General features: G+C 37.6%; 2 protein-coding genes and 1 pseudogene across 6 annotated transcripts in view; 1 reads left to right on the top strand and 2 right to left on the bottom strand.

Moving 5' to 3' along the window:
- Nucleotides 1-7,537, bottom strand: part of mast3b (microtubule associated serine/threonine kinase 3b) — a 45,616-nt gene extending 38,079 nt beyond the window's left edge. For both annotated transcript variants that reach the window (XM_028443388.1, XM_028443389.1), the window contains exons 1-2: nt 7,139-7,537; nt 2,182-2,271 (exon numbers count right to left, since the gene is read on the bottom strand). In XM_028443388.1, the coding sequence (XP_028299189.1) occupies nt 2,182-2,271; nt 7,139-7,185 (137 nt within the window). In that variant the 5' untranslated portion in view covers nt 7,186-7,537. The remainder of the gene's footprint in view (nt 1-2,181; nt 2,272-7,138) is intronic.
- Nucleotides 7,538-14,694: 7,157 nt separating this feature from the next.
- Nucleotides 14,695-25,408, top strand: il12rb1 (interleukin 12 receptor subunit beta 1). 4 transcript variants are annotated; one of them, XM_028444877.1, is made up of 16 exons: nt 14,783-14,881; nt 15,001-15,039; nt 16,958-17,081; nt 18,435-18,592; nt 18,741-18,883; nt 18,967-19,000; nt 19,167-19,289; nt 19,746-19,822; nt 21,179-21,407; nt 21,492-21,638; nt 21,728-21,826; nt 22,476-22,631; nt 22,758-22,913; nt 23,017-23,086; nt 23,181-23,256; nt 25,090-25,408. In XM_028444877.1, exons 3-16 carry the CDS (start codon nt 17,011-17,013, stop codon nt 25,405-25,407), a joined length of 1,857 nt encoding a protein of 618 aa, XP_028300678.1. In that variant the 5' UTR covers nt 14,783-14,881; nt 15,001-15,039; nt 16,958-17,010; the 3' UTR covers nt 25,408. The 4 variants fall into 4 exon arrangements, with proteins under 4 accessions (XP_028300677.1, XP_028300676.1, XP_028300679.1 ...); XM_028444876.1 differs by lacking the exon at nt 15,001-15,039 and having other exon boundaries at nt 14,695-14,881; nt 18,967-18,991; XM_028444875.1 differs by lacking the exon at nt 15,001-15,039 and having other exon boundaries at nt 14,695-14,881.
- Nucleotides 17,633-17,750, bottom strand: LOC114462732 (uncharacterized; annotated as a pseudogene).
- Nucleotides 25,409-26,170: the final 762 nt, after the last annotated feature.

The following is a 26,170-nucleotide window of genomic DNA, read 5'->3' as shown; positions in this document are numbered from 1 at the left end:
AACCTCTACAAAATGGTTCAAAAGCTACACAAATCATCACAACATTACCTACAGCTTCTTTTATAAGCAACACAAAGCTTAAGACTTTCATTTATGGTGACTTTAACCAAGTACTGACCTGTAAAGGAAGAGTCTCAGAGGAAGAAACACAGCAGGAACGGAACCAGGAAGAACATCCACTACGGGACTAAACAACTACAGTGCTGAAGGTTATACTCCTTTATGCTGCAGATTTTACATCGAAAGTTGTCTAATAAATCTAGAACAAAGCTCTTAATTCACAGAATATATAATTTTTTTTTTCATGGATCTCACTGGGTGGGCAATCTGTCAATCTGGGTGGGCCTGTGCCTATCCAGGCCCACCCATAGCTCCGCCCTGCGTAACTGTGTCCAAAAAGTAAATATTTTTTTCAATGTTGCTGAGCTTAGGTATTTTTAATGTACATCATGAGTAAAAAACAATGAAAATAGTCCTCTTTGTCAGAAGGTGGCAGTAAAAGCCACACAGGTGAATAATAAGTAACTGTAGTGAAGGCCAAGCTAAGCCTTGTTCAAATAAACCAGCTAAGATCAAGGGTTAAGTATGGGTGGTGATCAGTTCAGAGTAAACCTAATTGTTTCAAACGTAGCTGAATATAAAAGTAAAACCAAGATAATGAAGTAATGAAGCGACTTTGAGTTTCCAAAAAAGCGCTACATAAAATTGATGTATTATTATTATTATTATTATTATTATTATTATTATTATTATTAAGTAACTCGTGTTGTGTGTGGTATACTGACCTATAGGCTTTGAACCAAGCTTGAAATTATTTTATTTAATTGTGAGTTTTATCGATCAATAAGTGACTCTTGGCTTTTGGAAGCTTAATTAAATTAACCGTCGTAGTTCAGCCTTTGAGAAACTAACTCTGATTCACTCATTGATTTTTTAAATTTCTACTGAAATACACATATGTATATACACATATGTATGATGCAGTCCTGGCATCGAAGACACTGATTTCGCCTCTCAGCTAAATATTTTGCATTTTTACATGTGTGATACATTATTTTCCTTCCTCCTTGCTCAGTTTGTTTAATTAGATTTTGCATTACATGTTGGGTTATTTTAGTTTTTGCTGCATAAAAAATCGCAGATTACGAAGACAGTTCCCTGTTAAAGAAAAGGTCTGTAATTTCCACATAGAATCAAACTGCCACACTTTCGTTCTATCAAATGTAGGCAGTGTTTTAATATAAGCCGACTAAATTCCAAGCTGATGTGGGACCCCCATCTTGTTTCTGGATGATGAACGAACGGGGAATAAAACATACTCTTTGTGTTTGTAGATTTGGGGATTTTCATTCCAATTTTGCTCATTTTTTCAACAAAGCAGAGTGTGGTGACAGCCTCACACATCCTGAAACATGTTGATGCAGACGCCTCTGTTTGCACTGTTGCCTTCCTCCACAGCACCCAGCGCCGTTGCCAAGCAACCCACAATGACTTGGAGACAACTAATAAATGGCAAATCCTCACCAGCGCACATTGATAGAACAGAAACCACACCAATGTGCTGCACGTTTCCTTAAAGTTCCTTAGTTGTGATTAAACTGAAATTCACACCTAAAATGTGTAAAATCAAATAAATCAGTGGTCAAAATACACAATTTTCTAAACTTAATAACCAGTTGGAATATATATTAATATAATTTAAGGGAATTTGGCCAAAATAAATTAATCAAAGGTCATGAACTTTCACTGATCATACCAACCTGTCAATGCCCGATCTCGTTAGATCTTGGAAGCTAAGCAGGTCTGGGCCTGGTTAGTAATAAGATGGAAACCACTGAGAATTCCAGGTGCCACAGTGGGGGACAGTCACTCCAGTGGTATCTGTCATTGTGTCCTTGAGCAAGTCACTTCACCTACATTGCCTAGTATGAATGTAGTGTGTGAGTGAGTGCTGGTGGTGGTCGGATGGGCCGATGGCACACCATGGCAGCCTTGCTTCTGTCAGTCTGCCCCAGGGCAGCTGTGGATACAATAGTAGCTTACCACCACTAAGTGTGGAGTAAAAGAATAATGCCTTAATTCTGTAAAGCGCTTTGTGTGTCTATAATAAAGCGCAATATAAAATCTAATGCATTATTATTATATTATGTCCCTGCATGCACAGAAAGCATCTGGTCTTACCTCCAGGGATGCAGGGTTTGCAGAGGGCTGCACGGGCTACACGGACTGCAGGGGCTCAGCAGGGTCGGGCTCTGGCAAGTGGGCGATAAACTGCAAGGCAAGAAGACACAGTCACGTCATGCATCGGTGAGCTGACTCAGCTGTTTAGGTGAGGCCTTCGCTCAGCTGTAAAACATCCCAGTCTTGATCTGAGGTCAAAGGTCAACATCTACCTCTGTCTGGCTGACATCTCCTAACCGAGGGTGACGGAGTGCTACCGGTGACGCCTCAGCCTGTCAGTGAACACATCGTCTATCTGCTGCTGGTGGTGCTGGTGGTGGTGGTGGTCGGCTATGTCACTGGCTGCAGTTGATCGGCTGGCATCTAATCTCATGTGAGCACTTACACAACAGGAAGCCTGCTGTGGCGTGTCATCACACTAGAAAGGATATGTCATCCCCAAGCTTACATTTGCCTCACATCTAATGCAAGATTAAACAGAGTGAGGGAGAATCTGACATCTGGCCAAACATGAGATTAGGATGCTGCTGACTGTGGCGACTTGTCGTCAGTGAAATGAATCATGGCAGAGAAATCCTTTAGTATTTTTCCTGTTTTAGTCCAAATTGAAGCAAATAGCATAAAGTCCAAATGTTTTTTTTTATTACTTTAGTGCAATAATTAAGAAAAAAATAATTGTAATGGGACAACTGTCATCAAGAGTACACTTTTTATATGAATGTATTTGATGTATTTTCCAGTCTTTAAGAAACAAAATAACACCAATGAATTCAATTCAGAACAATAAAATTCTCAGGCTCTAAGTATAGTTAAATCTATTAACTTAAAACAGTTTTGTGTCTGTTTTGGCACCGTGAATAATAATCTTAATCTGATTGGTCGGCTATGACGTGATGCATTTGATTGTCATTTCATTTTTTGTAGTTTCACAATGTCCCTTAATGATTTTAAAACTCAGTAACGATTGGGTGTAGAAATGCAATTAATTACTTTACTTATTTTAAAACATACTTAAGTACAAGTAAAATTACTGATTTATACTGAAAAAAGTACCCATAAAAGCAACTCAATTACAGTAACGTGAGTGCTTGTAATCCGTTACTTTTACCTCTGGAAGCTAGTTGTGTATACGGCGACATTTGTTTTGCTAAGATCTGTTTTTAGAGAAGCCACTTGTTGGAGGTTGGTAGGTTAAATATTTCAGGTTCAGTTTCAACACAGAATATTTTTTAGTTAGGTTCAATTCAAAACCAGCATTGGATCATTTAAAAGTGGTTCCATTTTATTGAATGTGATTATTGTCATTTTGTCTCTCAAAAAATGAAGGCACACAATGGAAAAATCACATGCTGTTTTCTAAAATATATACGGTGGCAGAAAAAAGCTGAAGTAGACCTCGTCATCACCCACTGCCACATATTTTCTTGAAAAGGTGCAAACTCAGCGATCCATCGTTTCTCGCTGGCTGCAGGTTTCGTAGCCAAAAAGCTTTTTCTCTATTGATTTTGGGGCTCAGATGCAACACTCTGCCTCATCAGCTTCACAAAGCTGCCATTGTCTCAGTGCTGCTGAAGCCCCTCAGTGCGAAACGCAGCACTAATGAACGTGTTGTCATAGTAATGCAGGGCGGACGGCAAGAAAAACAACTCCGCGCATTACACACTTCTCTACTCAAGTTCTGGCTCCATTACACAATCACTGTAAGTTATTACATTATGTTATCTCTATTGACACGCCTCCTCCGTCAGATGTCCAAACCAAAGGTTTCAATAATGCTTGAGGGGGTAATGGGCCGGCATTTCCCTAATGCGTGTCCATTTTATCTGCACTTCATAGGCAATCACATTCAGAGTGTAAATTCATCACAGATTGACACGTTGGTGACAATCTTACTGAATTCCAGTGAATTATTTCCTTCATGTTTATCGACCCAGTGACATGTAAACAGATGGCTGCTGTAAGGTTTAGGTGTGAGTTTTGAATGTGACTTGACGTTCGATGAGCAGTGGAGAAAAATGTTATAATCCTGTTTGATCAAATGTAAACACAAACTGAAAACACGCTCATGTGTGGGAAAAAAATGACACCTCCTGCTGGATCTTATTAATGCTGTAGGAGGGCAGACATGATAAAATGTTGTTGACCATATGCTTCATGATGGCAGCGTGGTGTTAGTTGTCATTTGTTCCATTTTCTCGATCAATCTGTCATGCATAGAATCATTAAACATGGACGTGATGTTAAACCGCCATTTGTGCCAAAAGATGGTAGTCAACATGAGGTTTAACATTTGAGGGTGGCGTGGGAGCTGTGTCTCAGATATGGGAAGAATGTAAATTTTGGATGTATCAACAGTAGTGTTCCTTTGAATCTGGGGGTGTTTTGGCCTTTTATACAATAGACACCCTCATCAAGCCTGAGCTTGCCTCCCATGACGGTTTCCCACTCTCTCCTATCTGCAGCTTTAGGCCACCTCACACTCTGTCTGTGACCTATGTTGTTTTTTCTCCCTTGGAAGTGTCTGCTCTTTGATCTCTTCCTTTGATGTCCTCTCCGGCTGGGTAGAAACCTTCACCGGAATTTCTGCGGTTATATCAACTTCTTCAGTGACATGGGTGCTGATGCACTGCAAGCTGTGGTTTTGTAGCCGTGGCTGTGCATCAATCGACTGATTGGACTAGATGCTTCATAAGAAGTACTGGCCAATGCGATTCCCTTGCCTCTGCTCTCTCACACATCCTCCCATTACTTGGTAGATTCTCAACCACCTAAGCGATGTTATTTTTTCCAGCCACTGGTGTACAAATTTAATCTTCTCTTTCTAAAATACATTTTATTTAAAAAAAAATCCTTTGGGCATTGACATGTCTTAGGGCAGATGTCAGAAGCATGCACCCTTTCCCCCCCACCCCGCTGCCCACTCACAACATTGCGATTCCGCTCGTACGTTACCGATATATGTGGGCTGTTTTAATACCGCAACATCTTATAGCATGATATATTATCCCACAGTCTGAATTTACCACAATACAGTATACACAGCTTACAGATACGTATTTCTATCAAATAGTGACCAAATGTAACACTCACATGGACTAAGTAAGTTATATCAAATGTTAAATTGACCCTTGCCCATATTTAGCCAGATTGTGATTGATTTGTCTCCAGCATTGTTTTTTTTTTTGTTGGTAAACTTGAATATGGAATTGATTTCAATACGTCCTGCAATAAGTCAAAGCAAAATAGCATTGCAATCGTCTCCTGGTGTGTGCATCAATCCTTTAAATGACACGTACAGTCAAGTTTACACAAAGCCTTATTTAAATGAAAGTAAAACCAGTTGATTCAGTAATAATGTCAACACAAGCAGGCCAAAACAGGATTGTATTTTTGGATGAATAAAACATAACGCATTGATGTTATTTGCATTATAGTATACAGCACAAATCCCAAAACAATAAGGCTTTAAAAATCTACAATTGAAATGTCTGAATTGTGACTTAAATATGTGACAATCTTCCATTGAGGTGCATCAAAAGAAGCTAAATTGAATCAAAGTTGCAAACATTATTAGAAAATGAGTCAATGTAGTAAATGAGGTGACATGTCATGTGTAGGCCTACGCTGAGATTTACTCCCCCCCACCCCTTGCTCGCTGAGTAAGCCCACCTCTGTATATCTGCACGGGAACAGACACGATCCAGTGCCTAAAAATGAAAACTGAACATGAAAGCAGCGCATGCTCCACTGAGTCTGTCTAAAGAGGAGGCAGAAAGATGCATCAGAGAATAAAGATGTATGAGCGGGAAAGCTCCTACGCCTTATGGATCTGCATCTATGGGCAGAAGAAGGTGCTTCCTCCACCATCCCTCCCTTCTTTTATCTGTACATTCACTCTGAAGGAAGAGTGGGTGGAAACAAGAGCGCAGTCATGTGCTTTTAAGGAGGCAAGAATCACATAATATAAATAAAAAGGGGATAAAAATCCACTCCTCCTAAACATGAAAAGACCATTTGTGACTTCAAAAGAGGTTTGGAAAAGACTGAAAGGAGTTGGATGAAAAATATAACTGTTGGTTTATGTATATTATTGGTGCAGGTAGGTTCATACGGGGAAAATGCACTTTACTGCAGTTTTAAAGAATAAAGACCTGAAAAAAAAAACAATAAAATGAATATTTGAATTTTAAAAAGGGAGTTAATGCTGTAGTCTTTGAAAAAAAAGATTAATTTTAAGTATATATTTGTTTGTAAATTGAGTGGATAAGTGTAGTGTCTATGAACTAGTGTTTCAGTAGGTTAGTCCTGTGCAGGTATCCCTCATGAGGAAAAAGGGAAAGTCTCCAACACTCTGTATATGACTCTGATCAGAATTAGACAAATAAAATGAATTAACAAAATAATGAATTGATTAGGCAATGCATTTGTTCAAAATGTGGCCGTGCCATTTTTTGTTTGAGTTACAGTATGTTCCTTTCAACGTTGACTATGCACTGGAGCCACGAGATGTGCAAACACACCTGCAGCTAAAGGAAGATAAGCAAGATTTTCCCAGTTTAAAGATTAATGGACATACTATATATATATATATATATATATATATATATATATATATATATATATATATATATATATAATATATTTTTTTTTTTAATGAAAAAGAAAAGAAACGGAAATACAACTAATCCAACATTTATTTTTATTTTTTTTTACAGTATACAAACTTTCTAACAAGGAATATGGAAAATAATAATAATATGGGGTATCACCTGCTACTTTTATTCTCAGATACTCTTTGCACAGTGGCTCCCTCACAATAAATATCATCATACAGAACAGGTGGAAGAACCCAGCTGGGTTCATTTTAAATTAAAAACATTAAATGCCAGGGTTGAGCCCAGCTTGACAGACTGTTGACTTAAAACATACACCAGAAGTCATAAAACACTGAACTTACTCTAGAGTCAGAGAGGGGATCTTCAGCTTGTCTCGTCTGGATTTCATCCTTGTTGTTGTTGTTGTTGTTGTTGTTGATGATGATGATGATGATGAAGTATGATCTTCTACCAACACAGAGCAGAGCCGCTCGCTCCCTCCGCCGCCTTCCTGCCACTCATTTTGCTCGTGAGCGACTAAAAATAACCCGTTTTTATGGAGTACCGTTTACCAGCAGCTTCAGTTGGTGTTAGGGTTTCCGTGAAATAATAAAGCAGAAGTTGTATGTTAAAACGCTGGTGCGCTTTTTCTGCGCGTTTCGGTTGGTCGTCCGTCCTCCAGGCGCACCACAGAGCGACTGACAAGAAACCGACAGACCGCAACAGGGACCGGGCGGAGGGAGCGACGGGTCACCGGTAACCCCCATGTGACCGGTGGGGAGGGAGCGAGCGAGGAAGTGTCGCCTATCTCAGACCTGTGACTGTGATCCTGGGTTGGTTCATAAAATAAAAAACTAACAGCAAACATAAGTAGGAATATATCTATCAATCTATAACATGTAAAAACTCATGTTCTCATCATTCTCTTGGATTGAATAAAGATTAATAATGCTCTGCAGCTCTGCAGGGTTTCTTATGGTGCTGATGAGGTGGGGGAATACCTGAGCTTAAACTGTGACAGCTGTGTGTGTGTGTGTGTGTGTGTGTGTGTGTGTGTGTGTGCATGTGTGCCTGTTCCTCAAATAACTCTGAATCGGGCTCAGATTGACCTGAGACTTTCAACATGGCTGCTGCTCGGTTCAAGGGTGTGCAACGTTGGATTTGTTTGGACTGCGATGATACCTTTTATGAATTTTTTTATAAAACTGTCTCAAATGAAGCTTTGCAGAACAGCTCAATGTTGACAGGTAGTCATGGTGACTCAGGATAAGTTTGAAATCTGCGTAGCATCCACAGAAGTGACTGCACAAAGGGCTTTTAAAAACAACTGAAGTGGGTCTAATATCCTAAAAAACACCCCGTAAATATTGACCAGCAGGTGTCTTCAGTGAACAATGTTTGTAACTATGGCGAGTAATAATAATAATACAAATCGTGTGTGTGTGCACGCATAATTCATGATAAAATTTGCATTAGGAATTGAGTGTTTACAAGGTCAGTTTAAAGAGGATTTAACTTTTATTATGAATTAAAGAGGAATTAAAGCTCCCATGTAAACCATCCACGAAAAGCTACTTAACCTCCCACTTTTCTATAGCAAGACATACTTCCTATGGGCACTGCACTAGTTAAGTTAAATTTACAACCATTATATCAGGGCTGGGCTATATGGACAAAAACTCATATCTCAATATTTACTCTCAAAATGGCGACAAATGATATAAATCTTAATATTTTTAACTCAATAAATTCTTACCGGAAAGACAATTCTGGGTTCAATTTGCCACAAAAGAAAATTTAATAACAAACAGCTGCAGAACATGTGCCACTTTTGGCTTTTTCCCCTATAATGGACAGCATGTGTGAGTGAGTTCTGCAGTGTGGCTGGTTTAGGAGAAGGTCTGGGTTAGGATGCAGACAAAAATCAATTTAATTGTTGACTGGTTTAATTTAGACTAACTCTGAGCCCACTTACGAATTCTCTGGGTATGACATTTTCCACTCAAGTGCATACAAAATGTAAAATAAACAATAACATAAATGAGACAATTTTTTACGATTTAAAGCGCAATAGTCGAAAGTGCCACTGAAAATAGAACTCAAAAACAGAGATTGACCATCCACGCCAGTCTAGAGTTACAACCAAACCATTTCATCATCCTGTTCTTCAAAAAAGATCTGTGCATGAACTTTGCACAACAAGTTATTTTTAAAACATTGAAGTAGAACAGTCTACCCAGATTTAAGATATGGACATGTTCCTATTCAACATTATTAGCATTTATGTACATTTTCTGGCAGCAATTGAGACCTTTGGGCATTGACTACACATTGACCTGCAGTTTAAAAAAAAGACCTGCTCACTTGAGACGGATTTAGGATGAAAAGTAATGCGTCGCCCAATATCGTGATACTATTAGTAACATCAATGATATATCTTGTATATATCTATGTCTTGTGACATTTTGATCTTGCAATATCCTGTCGCATGACATATCGTCCGACGCTTACTGTTTACTGTTATATGTGGATAGCTGCAGAAGCCTTAGGGAGTGGGTCATAAAGATTATTCTCTACCACATATGCACATTCTGTACACATTTATGACACACACATACACACTATAACCCCAAAAGGACTGTGTAACATGTCAAAACTCTTGTTTTCATCATGATTTTGGATTGAATAAAGATTAATAATGCTCTCCTTACAGATAGAGAGCCATATCGACTGTTAGAATAGTATGTGTATCTGTTTTAAATGAAAATAAAAATTAGCATTTTTTTTCACCTATAAATTAATCCAATAAATATAATTTGTTTACAGTGACGTCATCTCTGCAGGGCTTCTTCTGGTGCTGGTGAGGTGGGGGAATACCTGAGCTTAAACTGTGACAGCTGTGTTTCATTCCAGTGTGTGTGTGTATGTGCGTGTGCGTGTGCTTCTCATTTCCCCCTTCCTGTGGGAAGCCATTAATTGTTTGCACAGGATTGATTTCCCCGTAGGAGGCAGGCAGTGTGTGCACATTGGTGTGCAGAAACGGTCAGTCTGTAAATGCATCACATTTCTGCACATCTATTCAGGGCTTCTTGCACGTGTGGAGCAAAGGTTTAAACACGTTTCTGCAGCAGGCTTTCAAGTAGGTTTTCCTGTCAGCCTGTGTGGGAGTCTGCATGAGCTCTAGGCTCACACACAAGTAAATGCCTTAAAGTCAGCTTGCTTTCAGGCTGGTGCATGTGATATCTAATTTCCAAATATATTGCCAGCGGTAGTTACAGTATGCTTCAGCTTGGTTTCTTTGGAGGGAGATCTCTTCATCTCCAACGGCAACAAGGGAGGACTTTTACTCCACTTTCTATTCTGTTGCTAGGGAGCAGGTGATGGTTTCCCTGGTTGCTATGAGCTTGACCCCTCAGTGGCCACTCCATTGTCTCACTCACTCACAGAGACATGAAGAGGAAACAAAACACCAGACTCAAACAAAAAGCATTAGTTTATAGTTTACATGGAGTTAATATTTACAAAATTCAACGTCCATTCATCCATCCATTCATCCATCCATCCATCAGGTGATAATCACTGGGTGCATGAACTGAATGGTTTGAATCAATCTTGTTGGATGTATAGATGGTTTCAGTCTGTTTTTCAAAAAGTTTTCTGATTTTAAAAGGTTACATCAAATGTACTTAACATTAATATTAATATTCAAATGTCTAAATCAGGGGTTCTCAACTGGTCTCACCCTGGGATCCACAATTTGCCACGGTCATTAAATCGCGACCCACTTTTTTTTTTTTTTTTTTTAGAATTCAACCAACCAAAATTATGTTTTTCAAAAATAGCTGTTGAAAAAAAAAAACTTATATAATATAATTATATTGTTATTACATAAATCTATATATATTTTCCTGTCCAACATGCATTCCACAGCATGCCTGTCAAAAGAAAAGTTTCTTTAAAAATGAAAGATAAGTCCAGCATGAAAGACATTAAGAGTTTGTTTATTTTTGACCAGCTGTCCGCGACCCACCCAGTACAAGTCTGTGACCCACTTTTGGGTCCCGACACACCAGTTGAGAATCGCAAGTTTAAATCATGCTGGGGCTCTCCACAATCTGACCTGAGCACCCCTGAGGTAGACAAACTGTTTTCTTCATACACTTGACCTCTTAGAGCCAAAGTATTCCTCATTTTAACATATATTACATGATGTACTGCAACATTTCTGAATAGCTCTGAGAAGTTCTTTGGTTTTTTTTCAGGTGTGGCAGCATGTTGCCACCAGTTGGATAGCACTGGTTTATGACGTACACAATGCCTTTAGTGCTAAAAAATATTCTAAAATAAATACTGAAGTGATGAAGATGGATTATTTTAATTCATGTGGTGGATTTTGTAGACATCATGAACGCGTGTTTATAAAAGTGTTTTAATATTATGATATTTCACATTACACATCATGCTGGACTACAAAAACCAATCAGCAGATACGTCTATAGCACAGGGAAAAAAAGCTGTAATAATTGGTGTGCAGCTGCTTTTGTATAGTGGTGGTGAATGTGCTGGTGGGATTTTCCCATTCAAAAACCTTGATAATCATTTTGCTCGTGCAGTATATAATCAGTCAGTTTCCCAGTTACCATGGCGACGAGGGCTTTCCTCTCCTCTCTTTTATCAGTCTGTGAGCTCCCTTACTTAGAGAGATAAAGTTCAGCTAATTGTCCCTCAGCCAATGGCAGCCAAATCTGCTATTATACCACAGTTTTGTCTGTCTGCTCAGTTGAACCAGTATCAAACTAAAGTGTGCTGGAACAGAAAGGGAAACAAGTAAATACAGGCAGGGTTGTAGCTTTCTAAAGTGAGTTTGACACACCTGGAAGCACATTCCTCCTTTCAAGAATAACCTACCGTAGTTTTATTACATGGCTTTTGAGGGTGGAATTTGCTCCACAGTTTGTCCTCATGTGTCAGGAAGACATTGATACCAACACACCCTTTGTCCACACATGAAAGAAGGTAACTAGGAAATGATGAACACCTGAGTGAAAAACACAAAAGCGATGAACCACGGTGTGCATAAACACACTGACAACAGAAGGGACAAAAAGACACAAAGATGGGAAAAAAAAAAACTTAGACAGTATTGACAAAGTAAACCAGAGACTGGAAAAACAGGATCAGAAACAAAACAAAAGTGTAAATGAAAAATAGCCTCACAGATTTGAAACTTTGACCCAGAAAATGGCAAGTCTGTGTTTGTCTGATTACACGCTTGTGACAGAATTTGGAATATTGACCAATTTGAGCACTAATACACAAAATAACAAAGGGTTTGTGTGTGTGCTTTTGTTGTTGCTTAGTGTATTTAATAAATAATAATAATAATAAAATTTTTGTGTCTTTCTGATACCATTTTCTATGTTTTTGGAGTCATTTTGTGTGTTTTTGGTGTTTCTTTGTGTACAATTAGCCATTTTGTGTACCTTTGTTGTCATTTTGTGTTTTTTATTATTAAAATCTTGTATGTTTTGGGCATTTACTTACAAATTTATATATACATAAAGTAATTGTTAATGAATATTATTGTACATGATTTTCAGGCGTCAACACAATTTGTTATAAAATGTGTGAACACGTCATTTGCTGAAAGAAAGCGTGTGTGCGTCACTTTTCAGTCCACAAGATGGCGCAAGACTGCAGGAATGAAAAACCAAATTTCAGGCCTTGACAAGTTGTAACTGCTGCACGTGAGCTGTATCGTTCAGTTTCGTTATCTGTTTTGTCCTTATGATTTATTTATTTATTTATTTTTTAAATAAATGATCTTTAAAAATCATTTGTATGCTTATCCACATACACTAATTACTGAGAACTTTAACTCTAGGACTCTAAAACTTGAATTCCAGACTTTAACTCTTGTTTCTAGAACTTTAGAACAGAAACCCTAGAACTTTGTCTGTACTTTGGAACATTATTTGTAAAACTTTAACCCTAGAAGATGAACTCTAGGACTCTAGACGTTAACTTTAGAACATGAACTCTCGGACGGTAACTCTAGAACTTTACTACTAGAACTTTAACTCTTGAAAATTAACTCAAGAACTCTAGAACCTTTACTTATGCCCTGCCCTAACACTATTGTAATATTGCTATACAACAATACAGTACAAGCAGGGTTAGTGAATAAAACTAATGCGATTTAGTGAATTAAACAATAAGGACCAATGTTGTTGCTGCTTTCTATTACTTGATGCCAAACAACTTTAGCTCCAATACAAAAACAATTCCCTGCTGTTATTTTAATAATTATTTATTTTTTATTTTTTCTAAAAAAAGAGAAAAATTAAAACAAGAGGATATCCTCATATAATCACAAAAGTACCCCCTCGTATTTGTACTCGATCCTTTGTCTAGAGCAAGAGTGACTTAGAATTTAAAGAATTTATTCAGTTTTTCCTGACATGTTGACAATTTTAATATTTTGGCCTTTAAAAAGTCTTTAGAGTGTCTTTAATGTGTAAATAAGTATCAAAATATATTGATGTCCTAAAAAAAGAGAGAAAGAAAAAATGAAGTTATATCATAAGCAGGGGAGTTTCCATGACATCATGCATCTCAGAATGACATGTGACATTATTATTATACCATTACTTTTTGTACCATGAATGATGAAGAAGAAAATATTCAGATTTTTTTTTCACAGATATTACAAATGAACATAAATGATTAAAAAAATAAATAAAAAATGTATGTATATGCACTGTATATGTTTGTATAGTATTCTTACATAATGAAAAACCAAATGTGAAGTTTAAAATGTTATTTTGGGAAGGAGGGGTAGGCTATACGTTTCTTGAACTTCAGCCTACTCCTTTTGAGCACTTTCTCCTTTAAATATGTGTTATGTAATGTACATAAAATGTGTTTTTAATGTTGCTCAAATAAAAAAAATAAACAAACAAGACAATGATACTTGTCTATTAGGATTACTCAGTGTGGTTGGTTGTTCCTCTTACAACTAAATACAGTATGTCCTCTTCTAAATATAGCCATTCTTCACCACTGAGCTGCTAATTTCCACTCAGTAGCTGAACAAAAAGGGTGCATTACATATACCGTACGGTGCTTTCTTGTGATGACAGGTAGTTGTGAGTTCATGATTACAGGAATGAATAATGATGAGCAATTTTAGTCAGAGTGATTCACCTTCACCTGAAGGTTAAGGTGGACTCAGGGAATTGAGTCAGATTGTTGCATTGAGTCAGAGTGATAACCCTAAATAAACAAATTATTAAATAACTGAAAGAATAATTTAATGATGGATTACAAAGAATGAAGTCGTCATTGTCACTTATTGATGGATACAGTTAGTTAAACCAAAAAATGTCCCGAAGTGATAAAAAGGTTTACAAACTGAAGTGTAATCATTTAACCATGAAAGGGGAATGAGGATAAGAATGAGGATGTTGGGGGCATTGAAAGGAATAGAAACTCATAAACAGCTTATGAAATTGTCCTGATGGTAATGCTGTGCCAGATTCATTTTAGTAGAGTCGTGCTGAAACAGAAAGTGAAATAATCTGCATCAGGCATTCCCCTTTAGATTTTACAAAGTGGGAATGTGTGTAATACTATATATATATATATATATATATATATATATATATACACATATATATATACATATATATACATATACATATATATACATACATATATATACATATACATATATATATACATACATATACATACATATATATACAAACACATATATATACATATATATATATATATATATATATATATGTTTTTAAATGTCACAAAGAGCCACACACTCTTGCCCCCATGTGTTGGTGTGTAGTCTCCACCCACCTCTGACACCTGTGGTTTTGACGAAATACAAAACTGAAAGGACTAAAACATCAGAGACATTTCTGAGAAAATTGAGAGACTCACATGAAGGCAGGCTGTGTGCACCTGTTCTGGGAAGCTTCATCATTTCTTTGGACTTCCCGACATGGTCTACCTCATGGGAACTCTGAAGCTGTGGCTCTCACTACATGGATGTTTCATTTTTCTCTGTATTTCAACGGTCACTAAAGGTAAATAATAATAATACAAACCTGTTAGTTTCCTTTTGTTTTAAAGTGTTTCTCTACTCAACTTTCACGTCTTACCCCAACCTCTGATTCTGTTATCTCTCTGGTCACATTTGTCATAGTTGAAGACCTTTATCAGTGAACAACATCAACCATAGAAGGTTGGGCACCTTATCAGCATTTTTTGGTTTCTGATTTGCATCATGTGTTTGCATTTGTAACCAAATTGATACCTCCGGGGTTTTCTATGAGACGAGCATTAGGTGTAATGTCTGCTGTAGTTTTAAATGAGACTCAAACAAGCAGTTCATGTTAAGTTCTCAAGGTTAGTATTTCTACCTCACAAGGACAGGGACAAGTGACAACTTAGTCTTGGGGTGTGCACTTGCACACTCACCCTGACTGTTTCCTGACCCTCAGCCAAAAAAAAGTGTTAAAGTGTCCAAAGGAGGGGTCACCAACACGGTGCCCAGGGGCACCAGGTTGCCCACATGGACCATGTGAGGTGCCCTCAGGACCTCTAGTCACCAATGAACTTCATATAAAATCTGATTTACTTTCCAGGATTCAAACTCGCAAAGATAAATACATACATATACTTAGTAGAGTTAAATACTGCTGCACATGATAAAGTTTTAGTATTAAATTAATCATCCTTAAAAAATATATGTCAAGTGTTGCTGATTTGATGCATGGGCTGTGGAATGTTATATATAATGTATTTATAAAATATATATTTTAAAAAATGCAAGGTGGATTTTTATAAAATATGACATAATTGAAACAAATGTAAAAAAAAAAACATGTTATACGATTAGTTACAAGTTGTTTGTTAGTAGCTAAAATAGTAAGATGATAAACCGGAGGGTCGCAGGTTCAAGTGTCGGTGCGGACCAAAAAACGGAAGTTTTTCTGGTAGCTGGAGAGGAGCCAGGGCACTTCTCGAGCACTTCTGCGCTCCCTTCATTGTAAAAGCAGCCCCACTCTGACATCTCTCCATTAATGCATGTCCACAGGTCCTGTTTGTGCATGTGTGTGACTCAAATATTTGATTTAAATTATAGAAGCAGCTCAGACAATTAGACAGCTATTGAATAGAGGTGACGATACACTGAGTCCATGATATGATATACAATGAAGGGCTCGCAAATATTTTTTGGGGAAGTAAAAAAAAAATTGCATTTGGAAAAATAACCATTGTTCTTTTTACCTCCGCCAAGCGCAAAGTGCAGAGTGGAAGGTTATGTTTTATCCTGCGTCTGTCTGTCTGTCTGTCTGTCTGTCTGTCTGTCTGTCTGTCTGTCTGTCTGTCTGTCTGTCTGCTTGTTTGTGTGTTTGTTAGCAAGATAACTTGAAAAGTTATGAACAGATTTGGATAAAATTTTCAGGAAATGTTGATCATCTTAAAAAGAATGAATGTGGCACACTTTAAATAAAATAGTGCACTGTGGTTTAATAAATCAGTTGGTGGAGGTCTTGCGCTTTCCGAGTTCTTTTCTAGTTTTTAACTTTAACTCCGGGCATTGCATACTTCCTCTCAGAGGTGTAAAAAGTACTGATCAAAATGTACAATTATTTTCTAAAATACAATGAATTTAATAATGAATTTAATGAAAAAAAATTAATAATCTGATTGGTCGACTATGATGTGATACATTTGATTTTTGTCGGGTCATTTTATTTTTTTGTAGTTTCACAATGTCTGTTGATCATTTTAAAACAAAAAAGTAATAATTTACTCAGAAATGGTTGGGTGTAGAAATGTAACAAATAACTTCTTTTAAAACGTACCTTAAGCAAAAGTAAAATTACTGCTACTCTTGGGATGTCCTTTTCAACTCAATAGGTATATATATATATATATATATATATATATATATATATATATATATATACCTGTATATATACAATACATACATACACAGTGATCTCTGAGCTATAGACCCCTTAATGGCCCACGTCACGAGTGACGTGGAGGCAAATACAGGGAACCGCAGGGAATCACAATCAAGGATCACATGACTAACTTTGTAATAAAGGACACGCCCACTCACCCCTAACAGTCTCTCCACTCCACAGTGTCAGCATGTGAGGCCCCGTCCAGTCCACAGTGCTTCAGAAAAAACTCTCTCATGAATGTGTACATGTGTGAATGGAGCCTGAGCAACGAAGAGAGCAACACGACATTCAGCCTTCACGCTGAGTAAGTGTCCTGCATTCATTTGTCTGCCTTTTACATTTAAAAATAAGTTATTTCCACAAAAAATATCAAAGATTGCTTGGCTGTTATATTCACTTTCATCATGCTGTTAATCTTTGCCCTAATTTTGAGACAAATATTGCTAAAATCAAAGGTTGTACTTGATAAAGCATTGTTATTTTGAGCATTCAAACATAGACAGTGTAATTGGTAAGTTGTCTTGTATGCAAATTAATCATCCTCAAAAAGATGGGGCTGACCATCATTAATGTCTTATAACAGGGGTCACCAACACGGTGCCCGCAGGCACCAGGTAATAATGCATCAATTTTATATAGCGCTTTATCATAGACACTCAAAGTCGCTTTACAGAAATAAGGCAATATTCTTTCACTCCACACTTAGTGGTGGTAAGCTACTGTTGTAGCCACAGCTGCCCTCGGGCAGATTGACCACCACAACACTCACTCACACACTACATTCAGACTAGGTAATGTGGGTGAAGTGCCTTGCCCAAGGACACAATGACAGATACCACTGGGGTGACTGCCACCTCACTGTGGCACCTGGAATTCTCAGTGGTCTCCCATCCAACTACTAACCAGGCCCAGACCTGCTTAGCTTCCGAGATCTAACGGGATCGGGCAATAACAGCCTGGTATGGCCAACATGGACCATGTGAGATGCCCTCAGGAGCTCTAGTCACTAGTGACTCATGCGCTCCATCATAAATCTGATTTACTTTTAAAGATTCAAACTCACAAAGATAAATACATATGACAGGTGTTGTAGTTCGTACTTAGTAAAGTTAAATACTAATGATACAGTTTTTGTATAAAATGACCATCTTTAAATTTTTTATGTTCACTGAAACATTGTGACAAATGTTGTATATCTTGTGTATGGTCAGTGGTATGTTATATATATATTGGTATTATATATGTTCTGTTTTTCTTCTTCTGTGTAGTTTAATGGCAGTTGGCAACCAAGGCAAGGAGCATTACTGCCCATATACTGTATATACTGTTATATAGTGGTATGTTATATATAAAATGATATATATAAGATGTATTTTACAAAACGCAAGGTGGGTTTTCTTTCAAAATTAATGAAAATGAAAGAATTGTGTACATTAAGATAAATAAAGTATTTCATGTTGAAACCTCATCATTTCTGACCATTTTAAGTTACTGCTTGCCTTCCTTATGATCTCACCCTCTAATTAAATTGAAAACATGAAAATGTCATATTGCAGAAGTGCTTATCTAACTGGTAGCCCTTCAGACGACACAGTACTTATGAAGTAGCCCACAGTTTCAGAAAGGTTGGTGACCCCTGTCGTGCACACTTTTACAGTTTTCTCCAACCACCAATCACTGACATAAAACAGAAGTGGACTGAGGTGGAAGAGGAGAAGCTGGTAACAGGTCGGCGTGTCGTCCTTTGGGTGAAATCTCATGTTGGAAACTCCACCTGCACCTCACCCAATATATCCGTTCAACTTGGGCAGATTGGTAATCTATCAAGGTTTTTTTTTTCACTTGCATCAATTAAATGAAATGAACAATTTTGCTACATAGAAAACAAATAATACTGTGTGTGTGTGCGTGTGTGTGTGTGTGTGTGTGTGGTAAAAACATATGTTTGCTCATTTCTCAACAGTTATATTTGAAGCTCCACAAAACATTACAGTGTCCTGGATGGAAAACAACCTCAGCCTGAGGTGGCTGTCCGCAGAACCATTTCCGGCTTCAACAGAAATCTGGATTCAGAGTGATGACTCACTGACAGAATTATGGCAGAAAGTGAGGCCCCCTCTGCTCTATTCAACGCTTTTATGAACGTGTTGTTTTCACAAGTAAAACTACATGATCATTTTCTCTCATAGATACTCAAAAATACCACCTTGGAAGGTACTACATGTAAGTTTTCCTGTGGGTGTTTCCTCTGACATATTTGTGGATTATTTGATTAGTCATGGAAATGTGTAGGTTAAAATCTGTAAAGTGGCTGCTTAGGGGATGTGAATGATTTTGTGTTATATTGGATATGCCACAGCTCTTCTCATTGTTTTCTGTGTCTGAGCAGACATGGTCAATGTTGACAATCTCCTAAAGAATTCATCCTACCAGGTTAAGATCAGACATCAGTCCAATCAGGTCAAAAACCCATTGTGGAGCAAGTGGTCTCCAGTTGTGAGTGTTCCTGCAGGTAATTTTGTTTTTTTTTTAATTTCTAACACAAGAAAAATAATCACACATTTATTGATCTTTTAATACTTTGATTGCATTTTATATTGTTCTTTTTACATTCAATTTTTTTGCCTTAAAAGTTTTTTTCTAGAAAAAAGAGATATTGTACTTAATGTTGTCTATTATTTGTTAATACTCACACTCTTAATCTCAGAGTAGGAATAATGTGTTGCACACAGAGATTATGCCCATTTTGTGCAAAAATTAATTAACCATGAATGGTCTGTTGTAGCATTTGTAAGATACAATCGCTTCTATTCCAAGTTTTTTTTCATAAGATAAGACTATCATAAATAATTTTAAAACACAAAAGATCGGATCTTTTGAAACTATTCTTTAGGCTTTTTGCAAATCAAATATTTAACACTAATAAAATCACCGTATGTTCCCTTTCTCAAACATGTTGTCATTACAGAACTGGGAGAAAAACCTGAAGTGACAGTGAATATGCAAGTTCTTAATGGTACACGCAAGTTGACACTAAGTTGGAAGGTGAGGAAACATGAAATTGCTACAAAAATTGATGTCTATGATTTGGAAGAGTTTATGCATGGTTTCCTGAGCTGCAGGTGTGTTTCTGCTGTTATGAATCATAAAACACCCACATTGTCCTACAAAGCGTTGTGACTGCGTTAGAACAGATGTTTGATTATGAGCTTCTGTTGTGAAAGAATGCACTAGGTTGTGTATTTGTATTTTGTTTTGTTATGTTTTGAGAGTTAAGCCATAAAAAATATCTATACAGTATATAGAAATAAATAAAACATAGAGCTGCTGAATTAGGTTATAGCACTGACTCACAACTAAATACTACATCAGGCTGATTGGGAGAAGAAGAAAAATAATATTTTTTTTTCTTGATATTGAACAGGAACAGGTGGACTTAGTAAAATCTACATAATTAATATTAACTAGTGCAGTGCCCAACGGAAGTATGTATTGCTATAGAAAAGTGGGAGTTTAAGTAGCTTTACAGGCCTTGCAGTTTTGATTATGTCTATTATTCATGTCATCCTCATAGTCAGCGCATATAAATTTGCAACGAACAAAGCGATGATGTCATCAGTCCGGAGCGAGCACGCACGCACACAGATTCCTTGCTTTTATAGAGGTAGGACTGATGACATCACCAGAGTAGATGTAGGACTGATGATATCATCACTGTAGAGGTACGACTGATGACATCATGACTATGGATGTAAGGACTGACGACATCATCAGTGAGGAGGTAGGATTGATGACATCATCACTGTAGAGGTAGGACTGATGACATTATAACTGTGGAGGTAGGACTGATGACATCATCTCCGTAGAGATGGGACTGATGACATCATCACTTTGGAGGTAAGGACTCGTGACATCATCAGTGAGAAGGTAGGACTGATGACATCATCAGTGTGGAGGTAGGACTGATGACAGTCAGGTTAGATGCACAGAACGGGAGTGAAACGCCGGCTATAATACCGCTCCAGCTCGCGCTGCTGCAGGTACAAATCCGCGATCAAGTGAAGCACCGATGTGTCCGTCGACTCAGGAGTTAGGGCGTTGGGGTGGGCTATCCAGTGATTGGCTCTGGTGCACATGTGACTGTGGTGGCACCGGTGGACAATGCTTGCGAAATTTGTAAAGCATTTATGAAATTATTTATTAACGGCGTCATTGCAGTCCAAACAAATCTGACGTTGCACACCATTGAGTCAGTCTGAGCCTGATCCACAGAGAAACAGTATTTGAGGAACACACACACACACACACACACACACAAATTGATATTTCTGAATCCAGTGGGAAAATAAACATATTTCAAATTGTGACAGTTTGTGATGTGAATGTTCATTTGTTTCTCAGGAAATGCCTCCTGCAGCATCAGTCAGAGGAGTGAACTACACTATCAGCAACTCTCAGTCTCTTCACAGATGTCCTTGTTCAAAAGAAGCTGCTGTGACCAATGCAACCAAATATACAGTTTATGCATCATATTCAGCTGTAAACATCTCAGTGGTTGCATCAAATGCAGCAGGAAAGTCACCTCCGACCATTTTACAAGTGCCAGCTGAACCTTTGACAGATTTAAAAAGTAGGCCAAATGCATCTGCTCGTGTCACATTATTTAGGGTTTTGCCATTGAAATATTCTTAACACTTTTTTATTATTCTGGCAGTTTGTGACAAAACAATGCTAGACAAGAAATTCAAAAAGAAAACTTGTCTTGAGTGGTTCGCAGTTCAAGATGCAGATTCAGCGCCAATAAATAGGACTATTTTACCAGGAAACAGGACAAAAAATGAAAAGTCACAAATAACAAAGAGTAAGTTATTCTAATGTTATTACAGCCAATATACAAAGGAGAGAAAGAAAGAAAAGAAAAATGCTCAATTCTTTCTTTGTCTGTTACAGCCATTCAGGATTACGTCCGCTACATATACTTAGAACACAAATGTCATGATGGAAAACCTCTGACAGTGAAAAAGTGCCTCTTTTACCGAAAGGAAGGAGGTATGTAATTTCATTATAATCTGGATGATAAATGGAAGTAACACTTGTTCATCAGTACACTATGGGACAGCATCATATGGACTGGTGATGGTAACAGTTATGCAATTTAATTATTTTTTATTTTTTGTGAGACTAAAAAAATTGTATTTTCCATGAAAAGATTGCACTCATTGGACCTAAGACTACAAATGCAGACGTGGGGGAAAAATTTTTAAACATGTGATCATGGAATAATATTATGTTTCCGGTAGAATATAAAGTTTCATTTTCAACACATCAAACCATGAATCTAACTTACAACCTTAACAACATTGGGTAAATTGGATTTTGTAACTATCAAGTCAAACCAACACACTAGCTCATTGTAACTTGATTATTGCCCTATCTTCATATTCAAAACATCAGACTTTAAAAATTGTATCTGAGTAAAATGTGTTAAACTTCAATGTGAGACCTTTGGGTGTCCCCATACCAACTACGTTTATTGTTCAAAAGCAGAAAAGAGTTTGAATGTCCACCCTGAATGATTGGATCAACTCAATCAACCATTAGTATATTAACATTGTAACAGTTCGCCTGCTTTTTTGCTATCAGTAATCACTGAAAGCTAAAAACTGATAGCACTGATGGTGTCTTTTTCTCTTTGCAGCACCAAACAAAGCACCTCAGGACTTTATAGCCTTTAGTGAAACACACACTTCTGTCAACCTGTCCTGGACTGAGATTCCTATAAGGCACCAACGTGGTTTCCTCACACACTACAAACTGTGTAGTGTAAGGAACAGCTCACAGGACGAAGTCACAGGTGTGAAACTCTTCATTCTTTGATCATCTACAAAAACAAAACAAAAAAACACTAACTTTAATTCACAGTTTGTGAATCCCAACAAAAGTAATGTTCTGTGTGTTTTTCCACACCCTTTTTTTTTAGAGTGCTTCAACGTGTCTTCTTCAGTCACAAATTATAGTCTGGAAAACTTATTACCAGAAACCAAATACAACATCAGCCTGGCCAGAGTGACTGCAATGGGAGAAGGACCTAAAGCTACAGTCATTGTCAACACAAAGCCAGAAAAGCCTTTGAATGGTATCACCCCTGTCTTAAGCTGCAGTTTGGGTTGTGTTTATGATTATTGACATTTGTGCATTTGTATTTGAATGCTACCTTTTCGTGCACTCTTTCCATTTAGTTTGGCTGAGTTTTGGTCTGTTGGTCGTCTTCTTTTTATTCTCAGCAGCATGCACAATCGTCTTAAAAAAGTAGGGGTCCGCTACTTTTGATATGTTTTTACTATTACTGGAATCAAGCATTTCCATAAATAAACTAATGGTTCTTTTATGTTTGTCTCTCTAGAGTCAGAAACAAGATCTTCCATCCTGTGCCAACACCCATTGTTCCAGAATTTACCCCCTGTTCTCAAGAAAGTCAGGCAAGACATGCACAGCAAGGCTTTAAAAGCATGACAGGGGATAACAATTAACACTGATGCTATACTCAAAAAAGGCCCATTATAGCTGTTATTCCAATACTAATCATGTTTGGAGCTTAAATAATTTGAATTCATGTACTTTTAGCAGAATATGCAAAAACTTCCTTCGTGAAATTGCCAAACCACAACCTAATCCTATTGGGTTTAAAGCTGCAGTATGTAGAATCGGGAGACTTATATGGAATCAACCAAGCTCCATCCTCGTGAACGCGCACAACTATGGAGTTCTTAGCAATTTTTTTCTTAATAGAGATAACTGACAAATGTCGGGACTTTATCTTGTTATTGAGAGTTCTTTGATGTTTTAGAGATTCTGACATGAATGCAAGTATCACTCTGTATACTGTCCAGTCTGAGTAGTCACAAAGCTCCCAGCTGCCGGTCAGAGCAGACCCACACAACTCGGCATCCAGACTGCAAATGAATTGGGCATGTTCTCTCCACATTGTATATACTTCTCCTAATGTGCATTCACACCCAACACGACTTCAGCAACTCTGGTGACTAGAATACATTTCAAATCAATGTAAATGACGCAATGTCAAGCGACATCAAGAGACCTCCCTTCAAGCGACGCGACTCATGCGATTCCAGCGACTCAATCGCCCCACCTGAGTCACAAGAAGTTGCTCAAAGTTGAAAATGTTGAACTTTTCAAGCAACATAGAGTGACCCTATGTTGCGACATCCAATCAGCAATGAGTTTATCCCCAAGTCACTCCCCCGGTCGTCACTGGGGTAGATGAAGCGAAAAGAAGCGTGACTTGTTAAGCGACTCATTACAGGCGATATAAGCAACTATAGTCGCTGAAGTCATGTTTGGTGTGAACACACCTTTAGGTTTATACACAATTTATCCGTTATCCCTCTCTCTCTAAAACCAGTATGTGGTGCGGACGGCGCGCAGTCACGGACATCCACTTTGAGTCCAAGCAGACCTCTGTGGAGTCTGTGCCTCCCAAATATCTTTGTGCCTTTAAACTGCTGCTTTCCCACATCGGTCTTCTTTTCCTGCTTGCTTTACCGTTACTCAGTGTGTGTTGAACTGACCCACCAGAGTGCAGGAAAAATTGGCTATAGAGAATGGATGGATGGAAAACCTAAATCTAGCATGAATAATTCACGTAATTCTGGTGCTAAGTTGCTAAATATGCTACAATTACCCTTATAAACCAAGTTGGCCTAGTAACCATGTAAAATATTATTAAATAATAAATAAAATAAATCCTAATACGTGACACGTCTACGTGTAGTCACTCACTCACTTTTTTTTAAATAGTCTTCTTCAAGAATTGTAAAATATCTAGGTGTCAGACGACATGCATTATCATTCCCAAAATAATATTTCTTTAACTCGTCCTAATGGTACAAAAATAACTGAAAAAACCCAGGAATGAAAAAAAGTTTGCAGTTTTGCTTCTGTGCCTGAAATCTAACTTTATTATTTACTTTTAAAGGTAACAAATCTCAACTAATGTCTATAAAATAGCTCTTTTGGCTAGCAGAAGGATTTGTGATCTTCAGAGTGAAAAGCATGTGACTTGTTAAGTGATGGTGAATGTTATTTCCCATTGTAGGAAGATAATCTGTGTCTATTAAAATGCGTGCAGTGTTCTCTTCAAAAAACAGAAAGAAGAAACCTTTTTGGAAAATTAGATGACTACAGTAGAAACACTTTTCCTACTAAGGGTAGATTAGTCATTCATTTTGAAGAAGTCTGCCTTTTTTATGTTTTAATCATCGAATCTGCCTTCTCTTATTGTGGCCTAACAGGAGATATTGGATGAAAAAGAGGAGTTTCATCAGGTGACACTCCTACAAATACATCAAGAAGGAACATCTGTCATTGAGGAGACCGAGGGAATCTCTCTCAGTGAGCTGTGGAAAGATGAGAGCGGTGAGGACAAGGACAATGACATGAGAGACTCAGAAAAGCTCGAAGATGCAAGCTTGAGTTCTGGCTCTATAGTTAGGACTTTGGGAAACTCAGGAGAAAGAGAGATAACTGATATTGATCAGATGGACCATGAACTTTCAATGCTTACATACAGAAATGGGTTGGTGTTTGATGTAAAGACGGACTCAGTTTGAAGGGGAGATCACGAAATGATGGTCTGCAGTAAAGATTATAAAAGCACTGTTGTTGTTGTTGTTGTTGTTGTTGTTGTTGTTTTATTTAGTTAGTTAGTATTTTCTCATTTTGTACCACAAGCATTGCCATTGATTCAAAGATGAAAAAGATCAGTTTATGAAAACAAAGGATAAGTTGTTCTCTATTCACTGTAATCCATTAATTAAACCTGAAACTTCATTTGTTAAACATTGTCCAAACATAGTTAGTAAGTATTATTCACAGATAAAAATCACCAAGTGCTGTACAAACATTTCAGTTACATCCCGTCCAAAGAAACATGAAGACAGTTGTGGCAGTTTTGAATGAAATGACACGGAGTCAAGTTGAAGAGTTACAGGTCAGATGCGGACACACATATATTTGGACAAAGGGTTTTTTGGGGCAAACTGGTCTGGGATTCAAAGGTTTCAGTGTTTGTCCAATGAATCTGTAGTTGTTCTGTGCTCTCAGGGTTTTTTTATGCTGCTGATGGCGCTAAGCATAACAATGACAGAGTCTCTTTAAAGAGACCTTGTTAAATGTTTTCAGTAAGACAGTATCTGGCCTGCTTAAGGCAGTTTGACCATAAACTGACCAGGAGAGTCTGTAATCACATATCAAGCTGTACAAACATTTCAGTTACATCCCATCCAAAGAAACATGAAAGGACAATCACATATAACATGGGAGGACAAGAACGGGAGAACTGTGGTTCACCATGGGCATGGGAAGCGCCCCGTA

The sequence above is a fragment of the Gouania willdenowi genome, chromosome 4, assembly GCF_900634775.1.
Source record: "Gouania willdenowi chromosome 4, fGouWil2.1, whole genome shotgun sequence".
Classification (NCBI taxonomy): Eukaryota; Metazoa; Chordata; class Actinopteri; order Blenniiformes; family Gobiesocidae; genus Gouania; species Gouania willdenowi.
The sequence above is the reverse complement of the archived record's forward strand: the minus strand, read 5'-3'. Positions and strand labels throughout refer to the sequence as shown.

Bases quoted from the DNA above. Each gene is read 5' to 3' on its own strand.
- il12rb1 (XM_028444875.1), top strand. From the start codon at position 14,797: ATGGTCTACCTCATGGGAACTCTGAAGCTGTGGCTCTCACTACATGGA. The intron at 17,082-18,434 runs GTAAGTGTCCTG...ACACTTTTACAG, and splicing joins ACATTCAGCCTTCACGCTGA to TTTTCTCCAACCACCAATCA. The intron at 19,001-19,166 runs GTAAGTTTTCCT...GTGTCTGAGCAG, and splicing joins CACCTTGGAAGGTACTACAT to ACATGGTCAATGTTGACAAT.